We start from the raw sequence: 23,134 nt of genomic DNA, 5'->3' as shown, positions 1-23,134 counted from the left end.
CATTATGATTGCGGGGGTACGGAGTATCCGTAATGTGCTAACTCATAAGCAAGGCTTGCCAGGGCTTCTTCCAGCCGCCGACATTGCAGGAAGGGTCTCCCGTTTGCCGTCTCGCGTGGATTGGACTGTGGGACAAACTGACTGGGGCCAGAACTTCACGCGCACTTCCCACTGATCCAAATATCCGTGAATTACTACGGGTACTGCCTGCTTGGTCATCAGTAACCGAAGATTCTGCCCCGATCCACCGACCCGAATGGAGGCATACGACGGGCCCTTGAATATTGATCCTTGAGTGACCTTACCGTAGACGATCCCGAGGGGGGAAAAGTTCTCACACACGGCACACGCCGCCGTTGGATGGCACGTTGCCCGCATTCTGCGCGTCTTGCAGACTGTCAGACAGGAAAGGATCCGGCAATACGACGAACCATGGACTACGACGAACGAAATGTCCTGAAACCCGATGACCCTCCGATGCTCTCGGCCGCCGGGGGCTACCTTAGTTGGTCTAATGTTGCTTACCACGACTGCAACTGCCTGGCCAACCAGTCGCGTGCTCTCACGACTTGGACTTCTTTCGTGAGGAGATATGACTTGGAAAGTTGGAATAAGAATTCAGTTAAGGATTCAAACGGGCGAGCGTTGCATATGAGACGTTGGTTCTCGGACTAGGTCCTATCATCAACCAGTTTGGATAAGGGGTCGCGAGAGGGTGTACTGGGTGTTAGGTGTATGCATGGAGTCTTCCAATGCAGATACTCCGTCTGATTTTTGCCATTGCAAACTCGTTCTTCCGCATGCTTCTCTCGCAGCATCCTTTGTCTCCCAAAGTCACAAGCTCACATCAACCGCCAAACGTCTGTCTTCTTCTGCAGAATTCCAAGCTACCCACAGCAGCTGTTAAATCGGCGGCTCGGCCGAAACTCATATTGCTCCAAACGCCGCCGATTGGAGACCATTGCACGGATGGTGCCGACAGGCAGATCTCAAGCCCAGAGTTGAACGGAAGGCTACGTAATAAGCACCCAATCTCACAATCTCGTCTGGCGACCAGCTCCTCCCGAGATTTGACTTGGAGAGTCCTCATCTCCATCACGATCAGACTTTCTGCCCAGCAAATAGCGTAGCACGCAGGACGACCCCTCCACTGTCCAGTGCCCAACCCAAGCCCGCCAAACCTGTCAATAAACTTCCGCTTGAAACGGTTTTGGGCGAGTCGTCCGTGATAGCCCAGGGGTACCCGTCGACATCGACTTGCCTATTGCCTTCTAAGCGACTAAGCCTCCCGAGCCTCTCCATAGACTGCCAAGATTGACGATTTAAACTTTAGGCACGAACCTTGTTGCCATCAGTCGGACGGAGTTTGCATTTTTCTTGCTGCTCACACACGCACACTCTGCTTCACCGCTTGGCTTCGTCTTCGTCTGTTCTTTTGCAGTCGGACAGCGAATCCGTACCACAAAAGCCCTCCAACATGTTTGCGATGAAGCGATGAAGGGAAACCAAACAGGCTTGAACCCCGCCGACCCCGCGACTGGGAACGGGCCCAATCCATCACTCCCAGACTCCCCCAGCCGTCCTTCTCTACACCATCTTCCGCCGTTGTTGATACACCACTTGCGCCCGCCAGGGAAAATTTGGTGCACAATCACATCGTACCTTGCCTACCTACGGATACACCACTTTATCCACCCCTTGCTACCTCATGAGCAGCAAGCCTCGAGAGTCCAGGGGCCATGGCGCCGGGTTTCAGATGGCGGTTAGCACGCTCAAGAGAGCAGAGAGAGAAGAATCAGCCTTACTCTGCAAAGGGTACTCCGTACACAATCTACCTCGAGGTTTGCTGGTCTTGGCCCGTTGTAGCTTGTAATTAACTCGAATAAACTTTTTGTGATGCCTTCCCAAATCGTCAAAAGATTGTCGCAGTCGACGACCGAACATGCCGTATGCTTTTTTCCTCCCAACTTTTTGGCTTTGGCACGCCGTTGCCCTACTCCAGTCTCTCTACTCTATCGAATCCAGGGCCCAACGTGGTCTCTTTTCTCCACGCACCACATGTCAAGAGAAACTCTCGAGAATTCCATGTTCTTCATATTAAGGGACCTGGTCTCCCGTTCCCGTCAACCTTAGTTCATTGTCGTCTCCATCGGGTTGTTCTGGCAGCACACCGGCCGTCGTTAATTTGACATTTTGGTCCAATTTTGCAACAATCGTGTCCGCTCACTATTACACGAGTATCTCTCTTTCTCTCTGTCTCTGTCTCTGTCTCCCCTCTTTCTCTTTTGTTCTGCTACCCGTTTTGCCTCTTTCAAAGTCAAGATGAGCCGCGCCAGCAGTCGATCGTCAGACCGGCCGGCCTCGGCCGACCTCTCTGGCAGCATCTACCTCATCACCTCTGATGGCAAGACACTCAAGCTACCCATGCCGAGTAATTCGCCCTATGACCCGTTGAACTGGAGTTTGCCGAAGCGACTAGTCGCCATGGGAGTACTCATACTATACTCGATTGTTTCCATGCTGGAGACGCAAGCTGCCAGTTTAATGTACAAATCTCTCGCTGTCGAGTTCAACGGACAGGTATGATTTTCTGCTCCTATCAGGCAGTAATGCCTCATAACCCAGCCGATCAGGTGCTAACACATATTCCAGCAAGCCGACAAGTTTCCACTGAATATTCTCGTTTCAACGCCGAGCACAATATTCCTCGGTCTCGGAGCATTTCTCTGGATACCCCTGTCGGTAGCCATCGGGAGACGGCCAGTCTTTTTGCTAGCTTCGTGTTTTATGACAATCGCTACAGCCCTGGCTGCGAATGCCTCGGGTTTCTACCAGCTCCTCGGGGCTTTGAGTTTGCAGGGGTTCTCGGCCGGGTTGAGCCTGAGTGCGGTATGTGACGGCCCTTCTTTCTCCGTCCCTCTTGCCGGTGCTCGACTGACTTGTGTGCTCTGTAGTCCATCTTGATTGTCATTGACCTGACCTTCATCGACGAGCGCCCTAATGCTCTAGGCATGTTCTGGAGTATCGGGTGTGGCGGTGGCCTCGTGTCCCTCCGCATCGTCCCGGCGCTCGCGGCCCCGGGATGGAGGAGCTTCTATACCGCCTGGCTCGTCCCTTGTCTCGCCGTATTCGTTTGCGCCTTCTTCTTCCTGCCCGAGACGTACTTCGTCCGCCCGGCCGTTGCCTTTGACGGCCACATCCTCGTTCAAGGTGGTTCGGAAAAGGTCAAGATGTACGACGACTGGGAAGAGCTGCCAGGCGGAAAGACCAGCGAGGTGATCCAGCCCGAGGCTGTACCCGAGACGGTCTGGCAAGGCATGGTGAGGCGATGGGGAGTGCGCAAAAGCGGTGCAGGGTTCCGGGAGATGTGGACGTGCTATGTGCAGACGATGCTCTGCGCGTGCAATCCCCTCGTTTTCTGGGTCGCGATACTCAACGCACTCAACTTTGGCGCAATGATCTTCATTGGCGAAACGTACGCGGTGGTCATGTCCCAGCCGCCGTACAACCTCCCCGAGCGTGTCATCTCCATGGTCAACCCTGTCTCGGCGATCGGTTCCCTTCTCGCCTGGCCCGTGTCGACCATCCTGACTTCGCGCGTTGCCCGCCGTTTGACACTCCGCAACGGCGGAATCCGAGATGCGGAACACTACCTCATCGCCTTTCTCCCGGCCGTCCTGGCTGGTGCGGGCAGTATCTTCTTGTACGGCTTCACCGTGCACTACAAATGGAGCTTCATCTGGATCTTCGTCTCCTACCTCATCAACGCCTTCAGCGCGGCTGCGTACGGCATCGCTTCAACGCTCTGGGTAACGGAAGCTTTTCCTCGATGGGCGGCGCCAGCCATGGTCATCGTCGGCGGAGCGGGGTACATGTTGAGCTTTGCGACGAGCTACGCTGTTACACCATGGCTCAGGTCACAGGGCTACCTGGGTGCCAACTTCGAATTAGGCGCTATCCTCCTCGTCGTGGGTGGTGTTGCTGTGCCCCTTGCTTTCTGGGGAAAGAGTTTGCGACAGTACATTGATGGCCGGTGGGGTGTTTCGGAGGCTGGAGCGTTGCGTCCACAATAGGAAATCGCGGCAAACAGAACGTGAATGGAGTTTGCGTGCACCCATGTATGGCCCAGTCAGTATCATGGTAGGTTGATTAAATTACAGCGTTGAGGCCCTATTTCCTTGGTTCGCGTAGCTCATCAATGAGCAAGACCCGATCATCAATGATAATCATAGTTACTAAGACCGAGTGTGGACCCAATCCTTGCATTGCAATGCCCTGCTATATAGCTCTCGAGACATTGGTCAAGCTCAAACCATTCCAAGATCCTTATCTGGAGTAGTATGGTGATCAATAGTAGAGAGGAGACCAATTGGCGTCCACTCCCTGCCGAGCAGGTTTTGCTCCATGGCAAAATATGCATCTGCCCGAATGCGAGAAACACCGGCAGATGCTATGAGCGGAATCGACGCAGTGGGCGGGACCGGAGTATCTAGAGTGTGCTGAAAGTTTCCGCCCCGGTAGGAGAAGTCATGTTGCTTCCGTGTGGGGAGCCGTGTCTCAACGGACTCGGGGTTGCTATCGAGCCCCAGCACAAGTGACTCCTCTAGTTGAACGGCGGAAGGATCGGATGCGATACTTTCGTGACTATGGGATGAGTGTAACGCGGTAGTGTGAGCCTCAGTTGCCGGCCATTGACTATTGCCAAGACCTTGGGATAACGGTTGCTGGAGGATCCTGAGACTCTCGGCGAGTTTCTCCATCTCCAGGTCGTGAGCAAAGGTATTGCCGGAGCAAAATTTACCAAACAGGTATCGTATACTCGTGGTGTTTCTGAGCCAGTCGACAGGATTCACTGTGCAAGGCCACACATCCTTGGGGCGAAAGATTCGTACCAGGTCACAGAGCTCTTGATAGGACGAATGCCGGGAGTAGGGGAACGTGACAACTCTCGGTAGTTCTCCGCTTGGCCCGTCCATTGTTGGTTGCGTGATTTGTGTAGATTGCTCCTCCAGGTGTTTCTTCCGACCAACTGCCTGGAAGGCGTCCATGATGGCCGCTTGGTTCTTCTCTCCAAATGACGCAATGTCGAGATCCAAAGAAAGGCTTCGCCCGGTTTTGGCACCTGTCTCGAGAAATTCAAAGAGACGGAGTTTGGCCTCTGGGGATATGTCCGCATCTTCGATAAGATTTGAGACTGCCGCGATGTCTTCCGTTGACAGAGGGTCGAGCTCAGCGTCACGTTCTAGATCATCTCCGCCACCGCCAACGCCAACTTCAGCAATGTCAGCACCACCCCTAAGATGCGCGACAACCGGCTGAATTGACACCACCTTTGAGCTTTTGACCGTGTTGCAAAAGTTTCCCCTCTCGCAGCTGTGAAGTCGAACATTCTCATCCCGAGTGAGGCAGCCGGGGTGGGGTGTATTCCCACACACGTAGCCTGCCAGAGCAGGAGCTTCTGGACATAGATGAATGGAAGAGCTGAAGCGGTCGTTCGATATCTTGCTGGTGAGAGACGAAAAGATGCGCATTTTGTAGTCGTCGACATGAATTCGGGACTTGAGAGCTTTGGCCAGAGCTATCCAGACGTGTTCGTATCCATAGGTCCATGCTTGGATGTGGAAGACGGTGTCATCTGGGTACTGCGCTACTTTGCGGAGCAATTCCGCAATGCCTTCGGCCTTGGTCTGGAAGGGTATGTCCTTGATAAAGGAGGTGTCAAGGTAGATCTTATCGAGCGTCTTCATGCCGGAGGTGTACTCGATGACGGCTGGGTTTCTGGCAATCGTATTTACGAACCATGGCTCGCTCCGGATGTCGCCCGTGTAGAGTATGGCGCGATATGAATCCTCAATGAGAAACATGACAGCACCAGGACAATGATTTGCATCGAATAGCGTGACCTGAATGTGACTGCCCGGCGCCAGCTCCAACGTGGTGGGGGTCTCCAGGGGTAACGGCTTGAGCAGATTCTTCAGATGCTTGTAGGTCTGCACGCGTGCCTCGAGGATTCCTTTGGCGTAATTGATGCGACAAGGGTAACGCTCGAGACGGAGGAGCATCTCCCGAGTGGCTGCGGAGCAGTAGACGAAAGGAGACCGCAGGGAGTCAAGCCCAGCCAAGTGGTCACTGTGTAGATGGCTCAGGAAACATGCGAGAGGCGGAGGGCGGTCTGGGTGCTTCCGAAAGAAGTCAACTGTAGAATGGTTAGTGATATGCTGCGATAGAGATATGCCTGGTCGTGCGAGGTGAATTCCGTGAGGCAACAGGCGGATCGCTGTGTGCAGTATTGGGCAGGGGACTTACCTCGTATGTCAGGGAACTCCGCGACGAGTCCGTTGAATGTCGACATGTTGCCGGTCCTTCATTATTCAGGCGGTGGTAACACGAATAGCAATCATGCGATGCCGTTGAGGAGTGAGGTTGAAGTCGCGTCGGGAGAAGAAGGTGAAGTGACCTGAAAGATGAGCACGCAACTCGGGAAGGAAGCTCCGATTCACTCCTGGAAGCTGCCAGCTGGCCCCAGCCGCGCAGAGTGGAGTCAAACGAGCCGGACGGCCCATTCGGAAATAGTGGGTCGCGGTTCCGGCTCCGAACTCACAGATCCGGAGATCTCTGTACCTGAGTCTCGGTCTTGGGCTCATCCGTAAGGTAGGGATTGCCCACATTTTCCCGGCTAAAGGACCGTAAAAGCTAAGAACAAATCCCATTGAGTTCATCAGATCAACAAAAGCATTTGAAGCCTTCAGGAATGGGTGCAGGTATCAGGCCAAGGTGCTGATCGTTGCAGGGAACGCACTTGGATGATGGGGCAAAGTCTCAACTCCGAAGTAGTGGGGCTCAACTCCGGAAGCCGTTCGTTGTGGTCAAGTTTACGAGACATGGACATCCATTGCAGCCGTATTTAGACCAGCGCCTCCTTCTTTCGGTCTAAAGACCAAGAGAATATTTTGGAACTTCTCAAAATCGGCAATTCTACTTGACAAGATAAATGCCAAAGATGGCTCCTCAAAGTGCGGAAGAAACACTCAACGTCAACAACGCGGTGGAGCCCTCTTCATCTAACCATCCTCACGAACCATTCACCATTTTCGATAAACGCCAGAAAAGGGTAATCATTTCCTTAGTATCGATTGCAGCCACCTGTCAGTTCAGCCAATAATTCAAATGACCTCGACTCCTCTGCTAACCTAGACCACAGTCTCGGGCTTCGCCTCAAACATCTACTTCCCAGCCCTCCCCACCATCGCCGACGACCTCGACGTCTCAGTAGAGCTCGTCAACCTCACAGTAACCACGTATCTCGTATTCCAAGGTCTGGCACCAAGTATATGGGGGCCAATCTCCGACGTCAAGGGCCGACGAGTCGCCTACTGTTGTACCTTTGTCGTATTCCTCGGCGCGTGCATCGGTCTCGCAGAGACCAAAAACTACGCAACGTTAATCATCCTCAGATGCTTACAGAGCACCGGAAGCGCGAGTACGATTGCTATAGGCTCTGGAGTCATTAGCGATATCACGACGCGGCAAGAGAGGGGCGGGTACATGGGCGTCTTCCAGGCCGGCTTGCTTGTTCCAGTTGCCGTTGGGCCCGTCATTGGAGGTGCTTTGGCCGGATCTTTGGGATGGAGGAGCATCTTTTGGTTCCTTGCAATCTACTGTGCTGCATTTCTCACATTGCTGTTACTTCTACTTCCAGAGACTCTCAGGTCTGTCGTTGGCAACGGTACAAGAACACCAAAGAGTTGTCTGGGAAAGTACCCCTTGATTATCTTCCAACGGACCTCGCAGATATCATGGCATGCCGACAGACCAACTCCAAAGAAGGCGCTTGTCAAGCACGTCGACATCATCGGACCCATTCGGATCCTCTTCAATAGATGCGCTGCCCCTATCGTGTTCTTTCTCGCCGCTTACTACGCGGTATGGCAAATGAGCATCACAGCCATGTCAAGTCTTTTCAAGTCACGTTACGTCCTATCAGAAACCCAGATTGGCCTGACGTTCATCGCGAACGGTGTGGGCTCCATGATCGGCACGCTAGTCACAGGCAAGCTTCTTGACCTTGACTATCAACGTGTCAAGGCAAGGTATGATGCGAGCAACGACCAAGAGAACAGCACCCTTACGGGCTCGGACACCAACGCGGGGTTTCCAATCGAAAAGGCGCGTCTTCGTCTCATACCCATCTTTGCACTTCTCCAATCCGTCTCCATTGCAGTCTTTGGGTGGACCATCAACTTCCCTCGCCAGGTACACATCGCAGTGCCCATCATGTCGACCTTCATCACGGGCTGGACAGCCGTTTCGACACAGTCTCTGGTCATGACGTACCTCATCGACATCTTCCCCGACCGCAGCGCTGCAGCTAGCGCTAGCGTCAACCTCGCCAGATGTCTTTTCGCTGCTGGCGGCACGAGCTTTGTGATGCCCATGGTGAGTGGGATCGGTGTGGGGTGGGCTTTTACTGCGTGTGTTGTGGCTCAGCTGGTTGCACTTATAGGTGCGGGGGTGCAGTGGAAGTTTGCCGCGCGGTGGAGGGGGGAGATGGACAACAGCTGATCAAGATCTTGAAGAAAACCCGACAGATATGAAGTGTCTGAGACAGTTTTTGGTATGGTCTCAGTTCAATTAAAGCATACTAGTGCCCGAGCTGAAATAGATAAAAGCAAAGTACTTGGCCTCTTTTCTAGGCAGTTCAGATAGCATCGGGAAGAAAACCATTGTATTCAGCTGTCTCTCTCGGAAATGAGGAGTATAGTACCTCGGTAGAAGGACCTCAGCTTGGGTCCGGGAATCTCACCAATTCAAGGCATGTAGACGTCAAAGTGACTCATTGCTAATAGGTCATGCGGAGAAGACCTGGAGGGTATGACTTCAACTTGTTGGCCAGGTTGTCCCTTAGCCTGACATCGATGCATGGTGAGCTCTCCAACTCTTATGAATCCATCATTACACAGTCTAAAGAGCTCTTAGATCGGGTATCTCGGAGATATGAATCACTTCAAGAGAAGCCAGCGGCGAGGTCATCTTAATGCCCCGTGATGAGTCCTCAATTAAGGTAGGCATCTCCAAACCGCCTTCCCAATCACTGATTACTTCTCTCTCGTAGTCGGAAGCTTTCTCAACTCTGGGCACTGCTAGGATATTATACAACAACACCCTTCACTTCCGACTTTGCATAAGTGCAAATCTGTCCGAAAGATTTTGAAGACGCAGCGCGGGGGTGAGCAGACGGGGGCAGAGATGGTAAAGTCATCCCCGCCCAGCCCCTCCGCGATAGTACCGCGTCAGCGGCGCGGTCTCGAATACACATCGACCATCCTCCGCCGAAGAACGTTTTCCACTACAAGCTGGCCTCATGGAGTCCTGGAAAGATGTTAACCTTTCAAGCTTTGGTCTTGTGCTCGGGACATTGTGAGACTTCTGAATGCCCTATTCTGAATCCAATTCTAAATTTATTGAGTCATGTGCATCGCCGTCTGACGTGGAGAACTTTGCAAAGCGTTTTAATATTGACTCAATTTGGCCTTGAAGTACTGTTCATCTAGTCCCAGCTGGAGGCCTCTCTAATTGATGGGAAGCTTTGCCATTTCCTCTGGAGATATCAAAAAGGTCGTGGACTCCATCAAGTAGGTAGCTCCACCAAGGTCGTGTCACGAGTCGTTTGAGAGTGAAGTGTAAAGAAAAGTTTTAGTCGCAAAAAGCACGACAACCAGCAGTCGGGTGTACGATACAATCGACTCATGATGGATGAGGAAGAAACAGCCGGCAATAGTATTCAATAAATAGTCCATGACAGGTCGCCGAAGAACTAGAATCCCTAAACCGCGGTGGGGCTGCGAGATCTGCAAAGATTCAAAAGTCACCCTCCGCTGGTTTCAGGACCATCATAATCAGGGTTCGAATCATGAGTCAAGCAGATCGTAATACTTGCGGCGTCAAGGTGGTGTAACTTGCGTGGCTGCCGAGAGAGTTTCCGGGTTGACGAAGACGTCAGCCAAAGTTGTCTTCCCTCACAGCCTCAAGGACCTGATAGCTTTCGGCCCGGGAGACAATGTCGCCGACTCGTGAAGCCATCTTCGCCGAACCCAGCGAAACGCACATGAAATACGTAAGCCACCGAGAGTTACAAATGGAATTACCCGCAATCGAGGACCTCAGGGTCGCCGATCAATCGGGACCTGGCCTACCAAGGTCGTGCCACGCTCATAAGGGTACGTGCCTCCTCAGCATATGAGCCCGTGAGGATGCTCGTATTTCGAGATTCTGATACCAAGCTTAGTGTCTTTCTCATAATGATGCCGATTTCGATTAACATTGCTGTCCAGAAGCCGCTCCCTGGAGTCGAGCCTGACACGACTAACACCAAGACGGTTCAGCGGCAGTCCATGCAGCAGCCGGCAAATCGGCTCAGGTTCGACCTGAACTGCCGCTATTACGCAACTCGAGATGAAATTCCCCAGTGCTTGACATCCTTGTGGAGGTATCTGCTTCTCCCAAAGCACCAAAAACAACTGGCAGGATGGGAGTTGCTCGGGAGAAGGTTGAGACGTGGGCAAAATACCGAAGAGAAGACGCCGAAGATTGTATTCTTGGAAGTGAGTCAACTGTTTTCCAACCACAAATGCCCGTTCTCAGGCATCACTTACATAAAACAGATGAGGTTTGCTCATATCTGGCTGACCTACGACCAAATGGGCGTTGCGAGACGTGCGTTTCTGGATACTGTGGAAGCCCTCAGAGATATCATGTCAGGGTTGGCAGGGGCGAGTGCCGACGAACGAGGCACCCTTGATTGGGGAAAGGTTTTTTCGTTTGCCTGTCATCCTCGCATTGCCGGTGAATGTAGAAGGCCGTGGGGCATTGAGCCAGCAGGATACTACTGTCACCCTCTCGAACAGGGTGGGCCAAGTGGTAGTGCGCAGAAGGCAACCCAGGAACTTCTCCTCAAGTACATGGAGGTATGCTTCAAACCCAGCCGAGTCTTGACTTTGTGCGGAACGCTGAAAGAGCATGCTCAGGTGACAGACCCCGTCTGTGGAATGAAACTGGCGACGACCTCAAGTTCCGTCGCCCTTCGAGAGGCTCGCAGGCGAGTTGACCGGAGCGACGACAACACACAACCTCTCTGGAATGCCATTATGTTTTCTTCGGTTCTCGGGTCCAACCCTCTTCAGCTCGATGTTGACTTGGCCGTCTTCACAACGAAGAAGGTCGTCAAGTGGTACGATGAGCTTCTTTCCTTGTGTAAGGTTGCTGTGCAATCTCAAGGCATCGAGAGTCGAGTGGACATTGCGGTCGCCCTTGCCAAAAAACTACAAGTAGCGTCTGAACAGGTGGACGCCTCATCAGACAGAGTGACGGTCACATCCGAGTCCGCGTCCGAGAAGACTCTCTGTGGTGAGAAAGATTGGGGTTTAGGCAAGGTGACTGTTGTTGAAATCGAGGATGTCAGAGATTCGGCGAGGTACGAGGACGGAGAGGAGCTGGCTCAGCCCAGAAAGGCAAGATGGTGGAGAAGAGTGCTGGCATCTTTCGTCACCAAAGTCCGGGCCTCGAATCGCCAACGGCAACAGGATGAGGCAAGCAAGCTTGTTCGCCGTTCGTTGGAGATCAGCCGCAAAAGAACTGAGCTGAGCAAACGTGTTGTCGAGTGTAAGCCTCTTCCCGAATTCCACTTGAAAATTCATCCAGGTAACTGACACCTATGGTAACCTCCAGTCAGCGCCGAAGTCGAGCAACTACGGCTTACATCCAGGGGGTTCATTCTGCAGTTGAAACTGCAGACAAAATGGCGTCATGTCCAGGCAGTGGCGCAACGACCCGGAGTAACCATGGTCGAGGTCAGCAAAGTGACGACTGTCAATATTGACCACTTGTCGTGTGAGCGACGGCGGACGCAAGCGATCCGCGAGAAAGCGGGCAAATTGAACCGGGCAGACGATGCCATGATGCAGGGAGTAAGAGATATTTTGGAGCGTAGCAAGAAACTCAACAAGGAGCTCAAAAGCTTGCAAAAGGACCTCAAGAAGTACGCCTATCGGTATGAACCCAGAGCAAGCTTGGGACGGCGGGGGACACTTGTATGTTGCGGGTGATGGCCAGAAGGAGGGGCTGCAGTTAGTGGAGAGGATTTGTGCATAGGCGTGAACCATCAAGTAGAACTCCTCTTCCAAATCCTGACTTCGACTTTTGATATCCAAACGGGCACATCACATCTGCAAGTGCTCAGCATCGATTCATGAATGAGGGCTTTCCGACTTCTGAATTGCTTCGAACATAGTCGCTCGCGTGGGGTCATGTCCATGTGGGCTCCTAAAGAAGCGCGTTTGCGGGGCTCAACGTTCTGGCAGCAGCAGCAGCAGCAGCAGCAGCAGCAGGGCCAGCACGGACAGACCCTTGATGCAGACAGCGCGGCGGGGAGGCCTTGGGGCGCGCGCCGTTGGACGATCATCGCTGTGGCCACGATACCTACCCTGCAGCCCAGGGCGTTGTCTACGTCTGCCATTCTATGTACGAGGCGGCGTGCGCAGGCCATGGGGACAGGAAATGGCGAAGGTGCCGGCTTGACCGTTTGGCATCGTCACGTCCTCCCATTTGGTTGAATGCTCTTGGTCATTCTCGTTTCCCTTGTCCGTTTCCCTTGTCCGATACCCCAACATCCGGAGATGCCGCCCTGAGATGGAGAGCTCGCCATGTGAAGCAGGAACGGCAAGGTGAATGGGTACGAGAGCAGGCGTGGCGTTTGCTGTGGTCATGGGAGTCGACACGCTTGCGCTGCACGGTTCAGGCGGATGTTGCCGCTGAAGAAGGATGAAGAGTCGATCTTGAATAGAGTACCCGTCAACGGTTGTTTAGACTGTAGACACGGTGGAGGGGAATCTCGGCGAAGGCGCCTGTCATTACTCATCGGTGAAGAGCAAGGTGGACAGTAAGCCATCTGATCCGTAGCCATGAATGAGCCCGGGAACGAGAGCCCAGAGCGCTAGAGTCCAGAGTCCAGAGTCCAGAGACCGGGGAGTTGGGCGCCAGACGTCGCGTGCCGGGGTTGGTTTCGGTCGGTCTAGAACTGGCGCGTCCTTCGCTTGGGTCCATCATGTGCTTGGTCTATCGGGGCCGTCTGACGAGATTGCCATGGCCGCATTTTGCTCGAAAGTTGACTCGATGACCACTGTAACCATGCCGACGAGCGCTCGAAGACATGGCTACATCATGAGAAATGTAGACAAAGAAGACGAAGAGAGGTATCAAAGTAGGCCGAACCCAACGCCGAGTCTGAGAAGGCTGCTAGTGGGAGATAAGAAGGGTGCCAGGCTCATTAACAACCTAAGGTCGGGCTTCACTGGATTGCCGGGTCTGCGCCGAGGCGGGGAAATTAATGGAGAAAATCATAGTAAAATGCGGAATAGAGTAGAAAGGCAAAAAGAGGGGACGGGGGGGAAGAGATGGAAGATGGAAAAGAAATAAATGGAGGAGAACAGAGAGAGCCAAGGGAAAGGGGGGGGGACACTGGCAACTGCCAACCTTGAACATAAGGTAAGTAGGTACCTTAGGAGGTGTGGTGAAGAATGGATGAAAGTGGGAAGGAGCGCAATATCAGGCCGTCTTGCCGTGTTTGATTATTGATAAGACGCCCAAAAATGACGGGGATGGATCAAAACAAATTGTCTGGGCCAAAGAGCAGGAAGGAAGAACTTGGACCGTGTAGTCAAGATTGGAAGGTAACTGAAAGTACCTACCTTCCCTTGAGGAACTAAAGGAAGGAAGGAAAGGAAAAGTATCAGACGCAGCTGTCCAACTCTTGTGCCTTCCTTCCCTCCAACTTGGAAGTTCAATCACTGGCTGTCCCGCTCTTTCCTGTCTCTCTGCCTCTGCCTCTGCCTCTGCCTCTGCCTCTGCCTCTGCCTCTCCCTCTTTCCTTCCCGTCCCTCCATCTTGCCGTCGCAGGTGAACAAGGTGCTCCTTCCATTCCATCCTGTCGCAAATTCATCAAAAAAGAAGGCACGGCTTTACTCCATTCATTTGAAAGATAATGTAGTTAGCCGACAGAAAATGAAACATATGAAAATCAATTCCCTCCATATCGCCCACGACAATCCAATATCCTAAAAGATGTGTTCCGACACCGCTCCTCCCGTGCAAAAGATGTGTGTGTGGTGTGTGCCCCTTGTGACCGTCCACCACCAGCACCACCGACCGCCAGCACTCAATCAGCCATATCCGCAGTCCTCCCCCTCCCCTCTCCCCTCGCGCCGCAACACGAAACCACGTCACCTCCCATCTTCTCTTCTTTCACAACAACACCTCGCCATTCCACCACTCTTCGTCGTAAACTTGTCGTTTTCCATCGCTCTTTGGATTAACTCGATTCTGCAGCTTCAGAAAGCTCGAACGCGTCACTTTTCCATCATCTTCATCTAACCGTAAGTCTTTTAAAAACTACCAACTTTGGCCCGTTTTTCCCGCCTATCGCGCCATCGCCGCACGCCTTCAGGTTTCCCCTCCTCCTACGGATATTCTCTCTCTCTCTCTCTTCACGCCTCTTTCTCATGAGCGCATTCACAACCACAACCTCTTCTTTTCGTCGCATTAGGTCTATCGCGATCGCGTCAATCTCCTCATCGTAAACCAATAACTAACATTCCATCGCGACACCAGACCAAACGTCAAAATGGCACGTGAAGGAACCCGCTCCCAGACCGGCAACTCCAAGCCGCGTCTCTTCCCAGTCGTCGACACCGCGCCTGTTCGCAAGCAGAACACCACGACCACCACGACCGCAAAGAAGCCCAAGACTACTTCCACTGCTGCCAAGGCCGCGAAGCCTGTCGGCGTCACCAAGAAGAAGGCCACCACCGCCAAGAAGGGCCCTTCCGTCGCTACCAAGGTATGTTCATGAAGCATTGTACCTCACACACTTTTGGGAGGCGCGCAACTCTCTCTCTCTCTCTCTCTCTCTCTCTCTCTCTCTCTCTCTCTCTCCACACACCACAACGACCTCGTAGTTTTTCTGCGCCTTCTGGCGATAACCTTGACTTGGATTCAGCCACGCCATGTTGTGTTCTTGTTTAGCGAATCTGGGCATCCAGGTCGCGCGTGCCACAAGAGAGGAATCGTTTGCCCCATCCCTATGATACAGACCCTCTCTCAATATGTCTTCTTGCCATTACGTAGCAACTGAGCTTCATCACTAACACACCTCGCGCAGGCCAAGTCGGTAGCCAAGAAGGCAGAAACCAAGGTCGCCGCCGCCACCAAGGCAGGCAAGAAGGAGACCAAGCCCAAGACCACAAAGGCAAAGGCGACCCCCGCCGCCGCCTAAGTGTTTGTCTTGACTGCTTCTCTCTTCGAAGCATGCCTCACGCATGAATGAGTCTCTCTCTCTCCAATCTTCAGTACGGGGCTTGCCAGTGTCTTTTCTCCTCCAAGATACCACCTTGATTGTTGTCGAGCGAGCGGACTTTTTGGACCTGCTATTTGTGACTTTGGGTTCTTGGGCGGGCGTCATGTCTAACGGATAGCTGTCTGTCTATGCGCGCCTTGCTCGCATGTTGTTTTTGGGAGGCTAGCTTCTCGTTATCCCTCTCTTTAGTGTATCGTTTGGGTTGTTTCCGGACCATGGGGTGGGAATGCAAATAGGTTACTTACTTGTTGGGCTTGGGTCTGGGTTTGGGTTTGGGTCTGGGCTCGTCTGGTCTGCTTCTCGTCTAGTTACCGCACTGCAGCAAGGACCGAACAGGGGTCCAATCGAACAGTCAATTATGGATGAAGTCGGTTTTCGTTGACATCTTTGGTCCCAGGCCTGTGTTGGAAAGTGTTCATGACGTGTGGTTATCGTTGCGCGATTCGGACTCACGTCAGATCCGTTCCACCGCGAGGACAGTATGGTCGAGCACGTTACTCATCTTACCTTACAAGGTAGCACAAGAAAGGCGTCTAGCATGGTCGCACACTCATCCAACATGAACTAGAATAACGCGGTGGTCTGTTCTTACCAAGGATAGTCAGTAGCCAATGATCAAGGGGCAGTAGCAGCGGCCACCGAGAGGAATCGTTGGTAGTAGTATATTCAAAAGTATAACGAAAGTGGTATCAAGGTGCACAAAGTGTGCCAGTACGTCTATGACACTTTTCCAAAAACCCCATTGCCCCTTTCCGCCCCCCCTATTTTGGGTGGCATACATAGCCTTGGGACCCAACAACCTTCTCCGTATCGAACCATCGTCGTTATGCCCAACAGGTCTATCCACCCAATGCCGCCGAACGAAAGTAATGCTGATGCTCCATAGTTTAACCAACCGCAAGCGCCGTGTCCCCCATTACACCGACCAGTACAAGCTCCGTCAAAATCGAGAATAAAATCAGATGGGGAAGTTCAACTGCTGCTCCGCCCATGGAATGTTGTAGTGGTTCTCCCAGTTGCGTCCGTTGCGCGGGCCCTCCTTGATGAGCTGCATCTCCCGGACCCCGCAAAACATGCCGTTGCGCCCCGTCCGCTCAACCATCTTCCACCCTTCCCGGCGTTGGTAAATCTCTTCCATGAAGCGTTGCCCTTCAACAACCTCCCTGTGGGGGTTCGGGGTCGGGAACCGTGAAAAGTAGGTAATAATCTCCTGCGGCAGGGCCATAAGCCGTTCCCAATGGCGAATAACGCGTTCGAGGCGTTGTGTTCTCTTGCGATAGGCCACGCGCACGTATGGGTTCACAAACACGCCCATGTCTGGCTCTCCGGCCTTGTCCGCAACACTCGTAACATCGGCAAGGAATAGACAGCATTCGCAGGCGTCAAAGTAGACCTCGGGTTCGTAGCGGAATCGGACTGGTGTCGTCGTGTTGTGAGGGTGATCCGGGTTGATGACATGGTGCGCAATAGCTTGCCAGTCTTTTGTCGGCAGCCTCTTATCCAAGTTCTGGATGTACTTGGCCTGCATGGCCACCATTCCACCCCAGCAGCTCTTGACGGGGACCGCATCTGTCTGCGAGAGCATGGCCTTGCGTGAGATTGCCTGGCCCTTGTTGGTGAAGTAGGGGAAGATCGGGATTCCGTTGGAGTAACCTTCAGCATCGCGCTGCGCATAAAGGTCATACTCGAGGAAGGGATTCCAGTCATAGTCCAAGGAACATGCCGACAAGTAGTGAGCTTTGCCGTCTTCGCCTGCATTCGTGTTGAAGAGTAGATGAGCGGCGTCTACCGGCGCAAAGAGCGCGTCGTTGAGGAACAAGATCTTGTCATACTTGACAATCCCTGCATCCGTGTCGTACTGGTCCAATGGGTAGAGCGCGCGGTTGCGCATCTCGGACAGATACGCCAAGCGTTTCAACCTCTGTGTTCCATCAGGCATGGTGACATGCGGGAAGACGTTATAGTCGACCTGACCCTCGCTGACGATCTTGTGCTTGCATGGCACATTTTTCTTAAACTCCTCCAAAGCAGCAGTACCCAAGTCACCGCTGTCATTTTCGTAGATACTAAGGAATGTGTTGTCCTCGCCAATCATGTGAATCAGGTCCAGTACATTCTTGGCCCATTCTCCCCCTGCAATCTTGCCCTCCGGGTCAAACAAACTGACGGCAATGAATACCTTTTCGTTCTGCATATTGGCGCACCCGGAAAGGCTGTCGGACACCAGACATCTTTTCCTCAAATTTTTGTAGTGCTTCGGATGGCGCGTGTACGACGGGAAGAATATCGGTGTGGTGACAATGATGAAGAGTATGAACATGAACGTATATCGGAGTAGGAGCCGTGGGAGGGATCGAGGTTGTCGACGGAACTTTCTCAACAATGACTTTGGCCGTCCTTTGAGCCATGCAAGCAGTGTTCCTCGTTGCCTCCGGCGCGAGATCGAGGTCGAGCCGGGCAGCAATGGTTCCTTGTGTTCGTCATCGAGGTCAAAATCTTCTACGGATGATGAGGAGCGCTCTTCGGCGAAGGCAAATTCCCCTGATTTCGGCATTGCGGTACTTTTGTTCGTGCCAATGAAACGAGGCTCGGCTGGAGGGGTCGTGGTCGTGGTCGTCTTCGTCGTTTTCGTCGTTGTCGGCTTCGTTATACAAGTATGTGTCTATATGTAGGTCCTAGAGGGTATCACTGTGTAAGTCTACGCCAAAGTCGTGTGCCAAGACAAAGCTCACGATGATATTAAATGTCCAAAAAAAACAAATTCCCGTTGGCCGTGATCGAAAATGGATGTTACAGCAGCTACGCAGAAGCAAGGTGTCAAGTCTGGCCGTTGTCGAATTTTGTTTGGAACATGCGCGGTCAGAGGATCCAAGATCGGACGACGATTGCAGGGCTCGGACTGAAGACGAGCTGACGTTGTCTGAGCAGGGGAACAGGTCCAACGGGTCTCCTTGGCAGAGATGGGGAGAGGGGGGGAGGGACTCGGGAGCAAGGCGAGGAAACTGAGGATTAAACTAAGGTAATAAGGTAGACCAGGAGAAGAAAGAAGATGGGGGGATAAGCATTACAAGAATGGTAGCGGGTTCTTGACGAAGCACAGGAAGGGAAAGGCGTGGAGGCGTGTAGGTCTGGAACGACGGCGAGGAGGAACCAGGACGAAAAAGGCTTCGAGGAATGGGCTTAGAGTTTGGGATCGAGTTTGGGGGCAGACCAAACATCAGTCCGGCCCTGCCCCAACAGCAGCCACAATTCCATAGCAGACGACCCACGGTCCATGATCCACGACGGTCCACGGCCCACGGCGATGACGGCCACCGCTAGAGGTTGGCCGGGGGCACGACGCTTCCGAATTGGGAGCAGCATTGTGCGATTGGGGATGGTCCATGAGGTGGCTCATGGGACCAGTGACAGGACCTGATGGCCCATGGATGGATGGACCATGGGAGGAAGGACCTGAGCTGCACAGTCTGGCCCACAATCTTTCCGCTCCATAGTCGTAAAAACCAGTTGTACACTCTGTACGGAGTACAGGTCCGTAATTGTACAGTCGTTGCGTAGAGGCGTAGAGGCGTAGTGTGCGGGTAGAGAGTGTATCCTAAGGTAGGCGTGAACGTGGGAATGGATGGCGAGGTATGCGCAGCCGCAGATGCTAGGGCAGAGACGCTACATGGCGACAGCTTGACTCGAGAGCGGCATGGGTTGGGTCGGTGCCATCGGTGGCAGACAAAGGGGGCGCGCCGCGCGCAGCGTTTGCGTGGTTGCCAATTTTGCTTGCTTGGTGCCCTGGTGAGCCTGGTGAGTGAGAGTGGGTGCAGGGGAAGGGGAAGCAAGCGCAGGACGCATGTCGCAGGGCAGCGTGGGGACGCAAACCCTCGACGGCTTCGAAACTATGTTTCTGTTCCGGCAATGCGGCGCCATCCTGGTCTGGGCCTCATACACTACTTCGTACACAGTGGTAGTGGTGGTGGTGGTGGACTGCTGGTGGGGCCACGCAGAGAGCAGCTTCCATTTTGCAGCCTTGGTTTGCTTCATCCATCGTTTTCATGCAGAAGCGTCAATGGGAAGACGTGCGCCATTGGCCAAGAGGAAGCGGTGGTGGTGAACCGTTGGGGTATGGCGGATTTGCCCTCAACTGTTCAGGCATACTGCGTAGTAAGGTAAGGTGGGATGGCTTTGGGCCGACATTTTGCAGGAGGACTCGAGACAAGACTGGGTTGGTTTCCGTGGATGATGATGGCCAGATTGGCGACTGAGACATTGATGCCGATTTCCAAGTGTTGCAGCTTTCAGGTTGAGGTTGGGGAAATATCAAAGACAAGCGCCAAATGAGAGGGAACTGGAAAGAAGATCCTCATCCGCATCCAGTATCAAATGCCAGAGCAAGAACGTGCTCGGTCGAGGTCGAAGAAGAAGGTCCGGCTGGGCAAGCGGCAGACATGGGTAGCTCCGGCACCTGCCAGCTGTGCCTCTTCTTCCTTAGGTACTTGTACCTTTACCTTGGGAAGGACCTTGGCATGCAGCTACCTACCTACCTTACTCCGTACCTTACCTCAGGCACCTTGCCTCAGATTCCTGATTGTAAGGTACTTAAAAAGTTGGGGTGAGCAGTGGAAACAACGACCATGACAGCAACACACAATCAGGTTGCAGATAAAGTGCAAACAAACATGACTTGAATTGTTTAATTATAATCACTACGTATGTGTCGTTTGCACGGCCAAACATGGATGCCCAGATTGTCATGTACTGCGCACATGGTCCCGTTGGTGCCAGTTGCTAATTGCAGAAAGACAGGGAGGCAAGGGGCACGAAGTACCTAGCAGGCTCCGTCTCTAGCATCGAAGATCGCAAGGTGCAGCAGGGCTGCGAACCAAGGAGTCGCGGTAAATGCCAAGGCCCAAATGGAAGGAGGTTTTACGCAGTACCGTACGGAGTAGTAGAGCTCCCAACCGTGACAGTCACTGTGACACTAGACCAAATGAGGATTAGCGCCATACTACCCCTGCTCATGATCAGAAATTCAGAATCACCACTACCGGATGCACGGCCCATTTCTCATCTCGTTTCGGCCGACGTCTTTTTTTTCTTATTTACTTCCTTCCCAAATTTCTACCAGGCGGTAAGCAAGCAGTCACAACAATAACAAGCCAGGTATCCGTACCTTAGGTACTTACTCCGTAGATAGGTTCCTTTTAATTTTCCCACTTGCCTTCCTTTTACGCTGCGTGCTTACCTAAATTTGAAAGCACGGATGCCTCTTTCCTTTCCCCGACTCCCCGAGGCAGGTCTTCGAGGTTTCTCATCCTTCCCGTTGTTTCCTTCCGCGGCCCCTCTCTCGATGGAGCACCTCAACTCTTGGCAAGAGATACCTGCCATTCCGAATGAACTTCCACTGTTGACAACCTTCAAGTTGATGCATCATGGAATGCATGGAACGATGCACAATGCAAGAACAGATGCCCTGCTCCGTACTGTTTACGTCACCACACCTTGCCTCCTCATCCCACACACGCACGCACGCACACACGTACACACACAAAAAGGGCATCGTTCCACTGTTCACGGCACGCCGCACCACCCACCTTCCGTCCTATTGTGATGCGCTGCGGTCTGCCACTGCCAAACTCCACGTTGCATCCCTGCCGTTGTACCGACCGGATCCGCACCACTGGGAATTTCCCCTATTGCTGACTTGCTGTCTATTATTTCTGCTGCGTGCCTGGGAATTTTGCAAAGGCCAAGTCAGAGAAAAGGGTCAAATCTTGGAGAGTAAGAATAGCTCGCTACAATTTCTGAACACTTACCTAAGGTACCTTACCGAGTATCTAACGACCCATTTCACTCACACTGCCCATTGGCCATAGAGGCATCAAGCAAGCAACAATGACCGGCCATTCAGTCCTTGGGTTCACCAATCATGAACTCTGCCTCGGTACTTCCGTCCATGCAGCAGCTTGCAGGCGTTGGTTGGCGACTTGGCGCACGCCATCAGCCACAATTCGTCGAGTCCCCTTACGCAATCCACTTGATAACGTGCTTTAGTCAGCGGCCATCTCTCACTCAATCTCCGTTGCTCACTCACTTCCATGTCACTCACTCACTCACTCACTCGCTCACTATTCAGACTTTCATGAGCACAATGGAAGAGGAGGATTCCATTGAATAGTGTAGTAGCAATCCCCACTTCCGACTCTGTACGCATACAAACGCACATCAAGTGAGGCGCCCGAGGTATGGAAATGCGTCTTTGTACCATCACGATCCTCACTGGTCGCAATTTTCCCCTTTGCAGGCCATCGTTCAACTCCCTCACGCGCCAGCTCCACCCTCATTTCGGCTCCGCGGCATCGTCAACAGGCCTGTAAGAGAGCGGGGCCGCGATTCGCGGCCTCCGATCGGCGTCTGTCAGCACCATCTTCAATCCCTCCCACACGGCCACGCCTCTTTTCATCTCTTCATCTGGCTTAGTGCAGTTAGATGCAAGACGTCCAAGGACCACGCTATTGTTTTCCCAACCTAACAGTTGAACTTAAGCTTCAGCTGGTCATGACACTGCATAAATGGCAGCCTAGAAAATACGAGCTGTTTAGGTAATAATAAGCATTCTCACTGAGCATAGAGGTCTGCGGACCGTTCCTCTTCTCTTTACGGCTCAAGATGTGGGGTGTACGCAATTTTGAAGATTGAAGCATCCATACTCAATGCTCAGATGCCAGTTAATTCCACTCCTTTGAACACTACGGTTATGGTCCATGGACACAAATAGGGTTTCTGATTACCTCATTCGCACCGTTACTGGATTTACATATGCAGCCCTTGCATTTGTTACTCCATGATCTGAAGAGGATCGAAATCCCTGTAAACTGGATAACCAATTTGAACCTTGCCTTCCTCTTAGTGATCCTTGCTCCATCGACACAACTCACGACATGGTTGATTTACCTGCGTTTTCACCGTGGACTAAATGGACTAGGTAAAGTATCTAGGATCATCATTACCAAGAGAAATGGATGACAAGCTCCCGTACGTCCTGTGAAAAGCCTCTGCCTTGGCACATCAACTGTCACTCGTTAGGCCGGAGCCTCGTTCGGGAGGTTGTGTACGAAATGAGAGCGCAAGTCTGACTTTGTAGATACAAACGAGTCCCTGGGCTTGTCGCTTAGTTGCACTCAAGTAATGGAGCCTCGAGTCGTGAAAAGGGCGTCTGTTACACCGCCGTAGGCCCTTATCATATAAGTGTGACCACAATGCAAGCTGAGGACTTGTAAGTCAGTCATCTTCATTTGTGGTCTTCATCTAAACCTCTCAGGCGAGCCTAGCTAGTAGAGTTCTAATAAAGTCAAGATATTGGCTATGAATTATACAATCGTGCGCCAGAGCTCTAGTAAAAGATATATCTAGCGAGGACTTCTTGAGCCTTGTGCTTGAACAGTGATGTGCTGCAAGAGTTTGCAAGATGGAAGCTATATCATGATGGCAGAAAAAAATGGGATTCGAGTGGCGGGCGATTCGATCTGAGCTTTTTGCTTGTTTGTAGTAGGAGAATGCAAACCATTTCTGTCCTCTCTTAGTCTCGAGGCAAAGGGGCCATCGAACCCCAAAGATTCAATCATACTTAGAAAACCATACTATATGTACACTTATTCTCCTTCTTCCGCCTAAAGTCTCGCTGAAGTATCCATTCAGGTGGCTTTCGGATAAAAATTACGAGAGTAAGAAATTGAACGT

The 23,134-nt window shown here is 52.5% G+C and overlaps 6 protein-coding genes across 6 annotated transcripts; 4 read left to right on the top strand and 2 right to left on the bottom strand.

Annotated features, from left to right (window-relative positions):
* Positions 1-2,322: 2,322 nt before the first annotated feature.
* Positions 2,323-4,073, top strand: HER10_EVM0006200 (major facilitator superfamily transporter; the record flags this gene model as incomplete). Its single annotated transcript, XM_035475792.1, has 3 exons — positions 2,323-2,580; positions 2,653-2,889; positions 2,955-4,073. The coding sequence occupies 3 exons, from the start codon at positions 2,323-2,325 to the stop codon at positions 4,071-4,073; spliced, it is 1,614 nt and encodes a 537-aa protein (XP_035329438.1).
* Positions 4,074-4,307: 234 nt separating this feature from the next.
* Positions 4,308-6,352, bottom strand: HER10_EVM0005579 (artemis protein; the record flags this gene model as incomplete). Its single annotated transcript, XM_035475188.1, has 2 exons — positions 4,308-6,196; positions 6,307-6,352. 2 exons carry the CDS (start codon positions 6,350-6,352, stop codon positions 4,308-4,310), a joined length of 1,935 nt encoding a protein of 644 aa, XP_035329366.1.
* Positions 6,353-7,000: 648 nt separating this feature from the next.
* Positions 7,001-8,562, top strand: HER10_EVM0008402 (major facilitator superfamily transporter; the record flags this gene model as incomplete). The annotated part of the gene is made up of 2 exons (XM_035477926.1): positions 7,001-7,145; positions 7,202-8,562. 2 exons carry the CDS (start codon positions 7,001-7,003, stop codon positions 8,560-8,562), a joined length of 1,506 nt encoding a protein of 501 aa, XP_035329734.1.
* Positions 8,563-10,174: 1,612 nt separating this feature from the next.
* Positions 10,175-12,134, top strand: HER10_EVM0011639 (uncharacterized protein). Its single transcript, XM_035483152.1, has 3 exons — positions 10,175-10,601; positions 10,662-11,658; positions 11,725-12,134. Exons 1-3 carry the CDS (start codon positions 10,251-10,253, stop codon positions 12,099-12,101), a joined length of 1,725 nt encoding a protein of 574 aa, XP_035330118.1. The 5' UTR covers positions 10,175-10,250; the 3' UTR covers positions 12,102-12,134.
* A 2,127-nt stretch (positions 12,135-14,261) lies between these two features.
* Positions 14,262-16,031, top strand: HER10_EVM0012381 (uncharacterized protein). Its single transcript, XM_035481777.1, has 2 exons — positions 14,262-14,890; positions 15,212-16,031. The coding sequence occupies exons 1-2, from the start codon at positions 14,675-14,677 to the stop codon at positions 15,323-15,325; spliced, it is 330 nt and encodes a 109-aa protein (XP_035330205.1). The 5' UTR covers positions 14,262-14,674; the 3' UTR covers positions 15,326-16,031.
* A 134-nt stretch (positions 16,032-16,165) lies between these two features.
* HER10_EVM0013072 (uncharacterized protein) lies at positions 16,166-19,278 on the bottom strand. The gene has a single exon (XM_035482442.1). The coding sequence runs from the start codon at positions 17,958-17,960 to the stop codon at positions 16,365-16,367; it is 1,596 nt and encodes a 531-aa protein (XP_035330289.1). The 5' UTR covers positions 17,961-19,278; the 3' UTR covers positions 16,166-16,364.
* Positions 19,279-23,134: the final 3,856 nt, after the last annotated feature.

This window comes from Colletotrichum scovillei (assembly GCF_011075155.1).
Source record: "Colletotrichum scovillei strain TJNH1 chromosome Unknown Contig00009, whole genome shotgun sequence".
NCBI classification, from domain to species: Eukaryota; Fungi; Ascomycota; class Sordariomycetes; order Glomerellales; family Glomerellaceae; genus Colletotrichum; species Colletotrichum scovillei.
Note: the sequence above shows the minus strand (reverse complement) of the source record. Positions and strands in the feature narration are given on the sequence as shown.

Coding starts and splice junctions, on each gene's coding strand:
- HER10_EVM0011639 (XM_035483152.1), top strand. CDS start 10,251: ATGCTCGTATTTCGAGATTCTGATACCAAGCTTAGTGTCTTTCTCATA. Junction 10,602..10,661: donor CGAAGATTGTATTCTTGGAA/GTGAGTCAACTG, acceptor TACATAAAACAG/ATGAGGTTTGCTCATATCTG. Junction 11,659..11,724: donor GAGCAAACGTGTTGTCGAGT/GTAAGCCTCTTC, acceptor GGTAACCTCCAG/TCAGCGCCGAAGTCGAGCAA.
- HER10_EVM0012381 (XM_035481777.1), top strand. CDS start 14,675: ATGGCACGTGAAGGAACCCGCTCCCAGACCGGCAACTCCAAGCCGCGT. Junction 14,891..15,211: donor GCCCTTCCGTCGCTACCAAG/GTATGTTCATGA, acceptor CACCTCGCGCAG/GCCAAGTCGGTAGCCAAGAA.
- HER10_EVM0013072 (XM_035482442.1), bottom strand. CDS start 17,960: ATGCCGAAATCAGGGGAATTTGCCTTCGCCGAAGAGCGCTCCTCATCA.